Source organism: Lactuca serriola, chromosome 5, assembly GCF_051521515.1.
Source record: "Lactuca serriola cultivar US96UC23 chromosome 5, Lser_US96UC23_V15, whole genome shotgun sequence".
Classification (NCBI taxonomy): Eukaryota; Viridiplantae; Streptophyta; class Magnoliopsida; order Asterales; family Asteraceae; genus Lactuca; species Lactuca serriola.
In genome coordinates, this window is record NC_136412.1 from 263,511,902 (window position 1) to 263,522,328 (window position 10,427).

The 10,427-nt window shown below is 32.6% G+C and overlaps 1 protein-coding gene and 1 long non-coding RNA gene across 2 annotated transcripts; both read right to left on the bottom strand.

The window, feature by feature from the left end:
* Positions 1 to 1,287: 1,287 nt before the first annotated feature.
* On the bottom strand, positions 1,288 to 3,282 carry LOC145054186 (uncharacterized). The gene is made up of 2 exons (XR_013684721.1): positions 2,837 to 3,282; positions 1,288 to 2,000 (listed from the first exon to the last, which is right to left on the bottom strand). It is a non-coding gene; the product is annotated as an uncharacterized LOC145054186 (long non-coding RNA).
* Positions 3,283 to 3,736: 454 nt separating this feature from the next.
* On the bottom strand, positions 3,737 to 8,070 carry MCM4 (Minichromosome maintenance (MCM2/3/5) family protein). The gene is made up of 16 exons (XM_079002329.1): positions 7,952 to 8,070; positions 7,160 to 7,819; positions 6,940 to 7,068; positions 6,693 to 6,774; positions 6,436 to 6,573; positions 6,262 to 6,328; positions 5,932 to 6,168; positions 5,619 to 5,831; positions 5,449 to 5,547; positions 5,187 to 5,347; positions 5,012 to 5,108; positions 4,754 to 4,915; positions 4,502 to 4,661; positions 4,300 to 4,436; positions 4,148 to 4,201; positions 3,737 to 4,040 (listed from the first exon to the last, which is right to left on the bottom strand). The coding sequence occupies exons 1-16, from the start codon at positions 7,971 to 7,973 to the stop codon at positions 3,966 to 3,968; spliced, it is 2,493 nt and encodes an 830-aa protein (XP_078858455.1). The 5' UTR covers positions 7,974 to 8,070; the 3' UTR covers positions 3,737 to 3,965.
* Between the last annotated feature and the right edge of the window lie 2,357 nt (positions 8,071 to 10,427).

Here is a 10,427-nt window from a genome sequence, read left to right on the forward strand (position 1 = left end):
TCGTATCTTTTATCCAATTTAATTTCAAAGTCACACCCCAAGATCATTTAGTTTCAAAAACCATTAATAGTTATAAATCCCAATTACAAGGAAACATAACCAATGTAACATCAAAAACTCCAACGATCTGTCTCGAGCCAGTGTGTACTATCATGCACTGCCATCCTGAATACATTTTGATCTTGAAACAATATTTTTAAGGGAAAATAGGTAAGCACAAATCTTAGTGAATTTCACAGATACACAGTATCATATCATACAAGCTCTACCCCTAATACACATATATCAACAATATCAGCCACCCAACCACATAGGTATGCCAAAGAACAAATCAGAAACATTATACACCTACTAGGACACATTGGCTATGCACGATCCCCCTTTCTCAGTACGTCTAGTCCTTCGGATACATTGGGTAAGCTCGATCCATCAAACCCAAACCTATTGGGACACATTGGATACGCATGATCCCTTTTGATCAGTTTGTCGAACCCTTATGACACATTGCCTACCCCCGATCCCCCCTCAGATACACCGAGCCCTCTTATATGTATTCCTCGGTACGTAAGAAAATATCATACTCCCACTAAACACTAACCCAGACTAGTGCTACCCGCATAAAAATCCTATAGCACATACGAGCTAAAGCAAAGAATGCACAACATCACACAGTGTAGTGAGAAACTCACCTCGAGTAGCATAATAAACCTCTAACTGCAGCTCAAAACCCACTCACACCAAGTCACCACCCTTCAACACTCCTAAGAATAGATATCAAGATTAAAAATGGCTATGAATTACCCTAAACATACAAATAAACTACTAGGTTAGATTTTCACATTTTAACCCAAAGCAACAGCCTGTTCAATACCTTTTTCCCCTCTTAAACACCTCTATACAAGATTATGAATCTATATTCATAAATGTCAGGCCAATACCTTTTCAGGGACTACTTACACAAGTCCATACGATTTTTCTATAATTTATTATGGATTTTACAAGATGGGGGTATAAATACAGCTAATTCTGGACCAATTAGTGAAAATGACAATTGTCACCTTAGTTAGGACCAACATCAGGGAAAAAATAAGGACATACTAGACTCAAAATTTGAACATTTAGAGTTTACAGAGCCTAAATCCAACTTCTGATAATTTTTCTATAATTTTTATTGAACAGGGACAGAATAGGTATTTTTTGATAATTTCCCAATTTTGACTTATTGGATTAATTTGGCATCTTAACCCAATAAGTCATCAACCATAGACTCTTAATGTTGGAAAATAATTTCTTAACAGTAGCAATATTCCATTGAAGTCAAAATGACCACATACACTTCAAACCATATCCCAAAGTATGTTGTTACAAACGAAAAATCAAAAGTATGATGATATATGGGTAACTGATGAAAAAGCATACCCAAAGTATGTTGTTACAAATGAAAAATCCAAAGTACGTTGCATTCAATTGACACCCAAAGCACACCAAGAAGCCAAAAATGTTGTTCGAAACATCACTACCCAAAGTACATTGCTTAACAATATAAAACCAAATCCAAGGACAACCTTGTGGCAACAGCGGCAGCGTACGACTATTTCAATGGTGGTGGCACTAGGCGACGACAATTATGGTAGTTGTGTTGTGGAATGACATCGAGAGAACGAAGGGAGGGCTATGGTCGAATGAAAGACGTGCACCATCGATCGAAATAGGAGAAGGAATCGTTCCAGGATGCCTCCCGATCTTGATCTCGTCCAGTCGTCCAGATAAGAGATGAATTCCGAAATTTTCAAAAAGTACTCCCTAGATTTCCAAAATGACAGTTTCTACCCCCACAACAAATATGTTTGCACCAACAAGTTTCAAAGCTGCCAAATTCAGTCCTTCCTTTCGAAAATAGTTACAAGAACCCCCAAAACTCGGTTCTTAATTATTTTTTTATTAATTGTTATTAATCTTATTTATTTATTTGCCTTTATACCTATTACTAGGTTAGAGACCTGTAGAAAACCATGTATTTATTAGACTGATAATGAAAGTAAATTGATAAAATAAGAAAAAAAATTAAAAACTCAATACAATATACTATATTGAAGTATGATTGTCAATGTGGAATGATATTGTACTTTTTAATAAATGAGACTTAAAAGTATTGTAGTAAAATAGTATACATTTTAAATATAATGTTGAAAAAAGTTTTTATTTTATAAGTAAAATGATGTATAGAAACATTTAAGCTACATTTTGTTTAAGTCTTTTGGATATTTAAAAACATAAATTTTTAATTGAAGGTGTAACATGTCATTACACAATAGATAGAAGGTTAAGAGATGGGAGAAAAAAAAGTAGTTGATATCATCTGTAAAAAATAAATGGTAGTCTAAAATAACAACTTTTAATATTTATTTATTGATGTTAATCCAATTTAATATTATAAACTATTATCCTCATCATCTTGTTATTTTGTTTTCGCATTGTTCTCTTATTCATATATATATATATATAAATTCTTTTATTTGTTTTTATTTATTAGATAGTATAATTATAGATATAAATATAGATTCTAGAGAAACTGCAAACAAAATTCAAAATCATGAACATATTCGACAAATTCCAAAGTATGATGAGACTCTTTTTCTCATTCTACATATGCAACATAGGCATGCTCATCATCCCATAAATATCGGTATTAGACCATGTGCCTTGACACATATGCACCATTGTAGAATTGTTTCATCAATACAATATGTAGCATGTGAATATAAACGCTTGTTTGGTAGAAATATCAATGAGTTGAGGACAATGGTAAAAAAAAAACCTTCTATGAAGCAAATACCTTTAAAGTGCAACCATGGAAAGGGTATGTAAGCTATCATCGTAGGATTGTTGGACCAATGCCATAGCCATCCTTTCTTGAGCCAAACGGAGGATTCGTTGCCATCTTTGTCTACTGGAGGCCTGAGACACGACAATTTGGCCCAACTGAAAGACAAAAAGGATAGAATCTTGTGCCATGGCTTCAAGAATGTTGTTTATTGGTCTCAAACTCAGTAGTAGTTTGAAAAAGAATGGCCAAATTAAGGTGGCAAGAATTGGAGTAGCAGTAAACGTGTGACATTTTGAAAGCCCTATCAGTTTCACCTTTGCGAGTATCAGACAGTGTAAAGGCATATTACTTGATATGGAAGAATAGAATGAAAGAATTTGGGATATAATGGAAGACCTTCTCTTTTTTCCTACCCATTGGTGGGGCTTACTAAAGTCTTGATTTAGGAAGCTTCCTTGAAGTTGCTACTGGTACTAATGTCATTATTCCCTTTATTATTCTAAATTTCTAATGTAGAGTGGAGACAACATACATAGGAGCTACAAAACAACATACAATGACCCCATGACATTATTATGAGAGGTTTCAAGGAGTATTGGACAAAAAGATATGTAATCTTATTATAAAAAAAAACCAATCGAATGTATTATAAATAATTCACAGGTTGGTATATTTAATATCGTAATCAAAGCCAACATGTTAATAAAGATTTGAAGTCATTGTTTTTTTACCATGAGTGTTGAGTTAACCAGTTTTTCATGACATTATCTGACAAAATAATATTATAAAGAGTTTCAACTTTCAAGAAACCCATGTTTGTTCTGTTTTGATTCAAAATCTATGAAGTCAAAAGGATCATTATCTTATCATTAACTCAAGAAACATTCCTCTTTCTATTGCAGCCAGAAATATTTGGAAGAGTTATCGATAAGTTGCATTTGATCTTTAGATATAAAATAGTTTACCACAGCCGCAACAAAGTCAAACCATAATTATCTTCAGTACACAGCTAAAAACTACACAAATCATCAACAATCTGTGTCATGGGTTTAACAACAAAATGAATAATAATAAAAATACGATTGCTTAAAGTTGAGCCCTCTTTCTCATGCCTTTCTTTCCTATAAAACAAGTTTTTTCATACTCGTTTAACACTGTCACCATGGATCACCACAAATCCCTCACTTGCAAGAGTACCAAGTGCATTTCGTAGCTGACACAAACAAAACAAAACAAAATCCCGTTAATATTTATTTTTCATGTATTATAATAGATTTGATTTTGTTATTTGTATTAAAAGAAAGGGAAGCCCAAACTTACATCATTAAGGTGAAGTTCAGCATTATTGCTTTGCTGCTTCAGCTCTTCCAGCAACTGTAAAAAGCAATCACAATTTTTTTATGAAACTCAAGATAACATAAAATAAGTATCTTAAACTAAAAAATAAATAAAAAATAAAAAAATCATGTTACCTCTAGCATTCGAGTAGATGGACCTCCTAATTGCATTTTTTCCATGATGATATTGCGAGCCATCCCTACCAAATTGTCCCTTCTCATTCTTTCACTTGCAGACACACCAGTTGTTATCAGATCCATGTCAATAGTTCCTGTTAACAAAAACAGTTAAAAAATAATTTTTTTTAAATATATATAAATAAATGTATATATATACCAGTAGCATGATCTGTTGCAGATTGCTGTAATGCAACTTCAAGAAGCCGAAAAGCCTCCACAACATCTTTTTTCTCCACCAATTCTGAAAATCTAATTCTAGCCAAAGCCTCACTCAGACGTATCAGGCTTTCAATTTGTCTAGGAGTAGCTGTTATCACCTGTTAATTTTCAAAAACCAAATATTTATTTTATTTATATTTTCTCATTATAAAAATTCAATAAGCTTTAGGAAAAGGAAAAGTATTTAAACCTTTTTACTACTTCCTGGGAAATTCCCTCTTCTTCTCATTTCAACATAGCCACGTGTCAACTCTTCAGCAGCTTCATCAGACAATTCCGGGTGTATGTTTTTTCTAGCATAACTCAAATAAGCAGTCAAGGTTGGAATATCTATCACATTCTGCTCTGAATTCTGCAAACCAAAAAAATTTAAAAAGTTAAATCTTTATTTATACTTTGATTATGTCTTCGTATTTGTCAACACAATATAAAATTTAAAAAACGTTACCTCGGGATTTTCAAAATGCAATGCAACAATATGTTTGGCGAGTCGCCTATCTGTCACCTCATCAGCTTTGTCAAGAAGCAAATAAATCAAATCAAACCTGAAATCCACAAAGAAAAAGGTTTAAAAAAAAAGTTATGAAATCAAATTTATTTCATATAACGTTTTTTTTTTTAACCTTGAGAGCAATGTTGGGGGAAGATGTATGTTATCAATTACAGATAAACGAGGATTATAACGTGAGCCACTTGGATTTGCACATGCTAAAACTGAAGTCCTTGCGTTTAAAGACGCAATTATCCCTGCTTTTGCTATTGACACGGTTTGTTGTTCCATCACCTACAAGTAAATATATATAGACAAACAATTAATATAAATTCAAACTTTTTAAGGTTTTGAAAGAATATAAAAAATATAAAGAATGAATATTAATACTTCACCTCATGTAACATGCTCCTTGCATTTTCAGACATTTTATCAAACTCATCAATACAGCAAATGCCTCTGTCACTAAGAACCAAAGCCCCACTCTCCAAAACCTGATATGATTAGTTGTAAAAAATATTATACTTTCTATTAGCAAAATAAAATAAAAAGTTGAACAACATACAGTTTCACCAGTTTCAGGATCTTTGGACACATAAGCAGTCAATCCAACGGCTGAGCTTCCTCTTCCACTTGTGTAAATCCCACGTGGTGCTAATTTGTGAATGTATTGTAAAAGCTGGGATTTACTAGTTCCAGGATCACCTACTAAAAGAATATTAATGTCTCCCCTGAATGTGGCTCCTGTATCATGTGTCAAAGCACTTCCACCAAAAAGCTATATTCAGATTGAAAAACAAAAAAACAAATTTTAGTTAGGTATATTATGTATATGTCAATGTTGAAAAATGAAAAGGAAAAACATTTTACTATTTTACCTGACAAAGAAGACCTTTCTTCACATCATCCAACTCCCATATGTTTGGAGCTAAAGATCTTGTAAGCATGTCATATATATCAGGCTGTTTTGAAAGCTCTTTCAGTTTCTCAACAAGCTCTTCATTATCCACACGGGGTTCTTCACCATTTTGAGTATTCTGTTCAGTTTCCATTGGATCTTCAGCATTCATTCTTGACTTATCAGTTTTCTTTAAATGAAGACAATCGATATAAGTCTGAAAACAAAAACAAAATTTTTTAGCTATCTTATATCAATAATTGGAATAAGTTTTAGTTGAATGATGGAAATTGGACAAAAAGAAAAGTACCTTGAATAAAGACTTGACAGTTCTTTGAGTTGGGCCAACTCTCACACTCATAGCTCTGTATATCCCAGTTACCTTTTAAACAAGAACAACCATTCAGAGCAACAAATAACAGTAAACAAGAATACAAGATCAATCTTTAGCTAAAATGACTACTTTTTGAAGTTCATATTGAAGGTTACCTCAACTCTGTCACCAGGTTTTCCAGCATCGACCAATTTGTCATGCATCAGCAAGCTCACTGTGTGAGGTGTACCCCCTTCAGGGATTTCATCAGGTGTCTCCTGGAGTCTTACAATTTGTTTATCTGCAAACCTGTTTCAGGGTATCACACAAGTTTAATAAAATACAAGTCTAAAAACATATGCTTTTATTTGTGAAATGTTGTGGTTGATAGACATGTATTAAAGACTATAGATGTTGAATGGATATACCTGCATCTATTGTGAACTAATGTCATTGAGTTCTTTGTTTTGCACTCTTCCTTCATACATATAGTTGGTTCACTGATTTGCCCTGGTAACAAATGATAAATTTAATACAAATAAAAAGGTTGAATAGACATAATCACATATTACATTATTTATATATTGGAAAACAAGCTACACTCAATCCATTTGTTAATAGCATCAATATTGTAGACTACAGTACTAATGTAAGATGTGGGAGTTAGAAAGTTACCTCTGTCTACAACAATGGGTTCAGAAAAGTGCCCACACACTATGCATCTGAACACTGCTTCCCTGATTTCGGGAATGATCGAACTGCATCTGATAACCATTCCTTTCAATGACACCATTTTCTCAATATCTGATGATGCACAAAAGTTACAAATCAAATAAGCAGCTGGAATTTAATACAGCTTCAATTCAAAGATAAAAGCTTTATCAAATAAACGAACCAGCTGGGTTGAGATTTCTCATGGAAGTCGACGTTTTCAAATTAAAAATCCGCGCTTGTATGTGCTTCTCGAATAATGGATTGATTCTACTAACCATATCCATCAGCACAATATCGAATATGGCAAGAACTTCTAAGGGATACCTCACCATCTTCGTATACAGGTCGCTATCATAGGCATCTACATCGTTAGCATCGACTTCCAACGACTCCCCTTCGATCTCGATGACATGGTTGATGGCTTTCATGTATTTCCCATCAGTGTGCGACTCGTGTTCGCGGAAATGCCTCAAAAACCTCAAGATCGCAGCGTTTACGTCTTGCACGCTGATATTGGTTCCCCAAACAAACATTGCAGGCGCTCCATTTGCTTCGTCTTCTTCTCCACCTTCGGATGAAGGGACTACATCGTCGGTCGAAGGAGACGTTAGGGGCACGGAGCCGGATCTCCCTCTACCACCACGACGCGATGATGGAGCCGTGGAATTGGGTGTTGGGGATGGTTCAGGTGTGCTAACATAGCGGGAATGTGATGGTACTGGCGGCGTCCCAACTGCCGCAGATGGACGGCCGCGCTTTCGACGGCTGTTGCGAGTATTGTTCGCAGGAGAAAGTGTGTTCCTGCCTGGGCTTGAAATCAAATCATCAGTTGACGTAGGTCCTGTGAAATGTAATCGAGTTAATTCAGTTAAGACCTAAATCCGATGTAAAACCCCAAACTTCTAAAAGATAAATTGAAAACCGAAAAATCAAATCAAGCAAACAGATAGAAGATTATCGCCGGGGGTATTACCTGGAGAAGAATCGGAAGCCATTTTCAGTTTCCGGAGTGTTGAGGGCGGGAGATTGAGATGCAACTATGGTACGCAGGTTAACCAGTGGAGAGTAAAAAAGGGTATCTTGGAACTTTTGGCGGGAAAGAGCTGTTGCTTGGCGCCAAGAAAGTGAATTGGGCTTCTTGTTGGGGTTCCAGAGTTGATGAATAGGCCCGTAAGGGTTGTAAAAGTAGTCCAAAGTGTGTGAACTTAAGTACTTAACTATGAATACATGTGTATTTTTTATTTCTAGGGTTTTTTATTTTTTTATAATTTTATTGTTCACGGTTTCACACAATGGTGTTTATATATATATATATATATATATATATATATATATATATATATATATATATATATATATATAGAGAGAGAGAGAGAGAGAGACAGACAGAGAGAGAGGTGGGTTCAATTGATACAATAAAAAATGTTGAAAATAAGGGAATCATTCTCAGCCACTCATTTAATCTAAGCATAAAAAACACAGTGGCAAACTTGTAAATATGTTAATAACCTTCAATCTCAAATACGTAACTATAGAGAATTCGATAACAGTTCGTTCATCATCAAAATTTCTCCTCCAACCTTCAACAATCATCCAGATTTCTTCAACTAAATCATCATCAATGTCATCCAGTGTTAATCAATCATCGATATTCGTGGCTGGGAGGTTCGCCATTCAAGACAGATTCTCAACCCAAATTCATCAATTTCATCGATTTCTTTGTTGAATACTCCGGATGTTCGTAGCTTGCAAGCATTTGTTAAAGTTCATAACGAATTTGGAACTAGAATTTCCCAGATTCGCAAACGAAATCAGTTAGAATCGAAATTTTTTCGCTATTCATGAAATTGGAATTGGAGTTCTGGACTCGCAGTCACAGTCAACATTGAAGGACTCAGAATCGGTACTCACAGGTTCCCAATCGGATTTTCAGAAATCAAATTCAAAATGAGAAATCGATCAGACATAGGATGTCGCATCTGAAGTTGAAACCGGAAGTATATGATGATTTGGAATTGATAACTTTATGTTTTTAACATTTATAAAATAGTTAACTTGTATGCACTCAAACTGTTTGATGAAATGCATAAACTAAATTACCATGTTATATTCACATATGAATATGTTTTTCTCACCTGAATCAATATATGATTATTAAAAACACAAAACAAATATGCAAGTATGTATGTTATTCATATGTGAATAACATATAAAAGTTATATATATTTGTCTAATATTCATAAGTGAATATATTCACAAGTGAATATATTTTGTAATATTCATATTCATAAGTGAATATATCATCTAATATTCACAAGTGAAAATACTATGTAATATTCACATGTGATATATATACCATGTAATACTATGTAATATTCACATATGAAATATCATTTAATATTCATAAGTGAATATATCATATAATATTCACAAGTGAATATACTATGTTAATATTCACAAGTGAATACATCGTCCAATATTAAAATATGAATATACTATGTTTATTATATGCTATATTCATATATGAATGATACTTAACATGTAAAAAAACTCATACTTTTTATTCATAAGTGAATAACGAATGTACTGTAATAAAACCTGATACATTTTTATTCACTTATGAATAACGATAGCTGAAAATATTAAAAAAAAATATTTTATCTTAAAACTATATCAATATGGATGTCTATTTGTAGAGAATAAAAAATCATGAATTTTGATATATTTAAAATCATTTTTTGATAAAGATGGCTTCTAAAAATTAACAAAAAAAAGCGAAAAAAACTATATTTTTGTATATATTAAAGTAATGATTAGCATAGTTTAAGGAAATATGTTTTGTTGAAAAACATATGTCTATTCATTTCCCATTTCCGCTGGTACGACGGAGGCTTTTGCAGCAAAAATAAATGAGTGGCTGAGAATGATTCCCCCATTCTCAACCTTTTTTTTTCTCAATTGAACTCTCCCCTATATATATATATATATATATATATATATATATATATATATATATATATATATATATATATATATATATATATATAATTAATCTGTTAAAAATGATACATAATTAATATGGTCTGAATTTGAATATAAATAAATGTTTAACTTTTCTCTGAATTTGAAGACATAAAAATTACTTATATTTTATTAAAACAAATATTTTTTTTAAAATAAAATATTAACTCTTATTGTTTTTTTTTTCAAACTCACTAATATAATGAGTAAATTAACCCTTAAATTTTCATGACATTTTGAGATATTTTTTTGATTTGTCATAAAAATAAACATTTATTTTTCATGATTTTTTTTGTAAAAAATACAGTAAATTTTAAAAACTTTGATTTTTTAGATTTTTTTACAATGAAAAACAAAAATTATCGACACATGCTACAGAAAAAAAATAGGCACATCTTTTGTAGAAAATGACCCCACGTTTTAGATAT

Excerpts from the sequence above, each read along its gene's own strand:
- MCM4 (XM_079002329.1), bottom strand. The coding sequence starts at position 7,973 with ATGGCTTCCGATTCTTCTCCAG. Across the intron at positions 7,069-7,159 it reads GAGAAATCTCAACCCAGCTG|ATATTGAGAAAATGGTGTCA; the intron begins GTTCGTTTATTT and ends GTGCATCATCAG. Across the intron at positions 6,169-6,261 it reads CTGTCAAGTCTTTATTCAAG|ACTTATATCGATTGTCTTCA; the intron begins GTACTTTTCTTT and ends TTTTGTTTTCAG.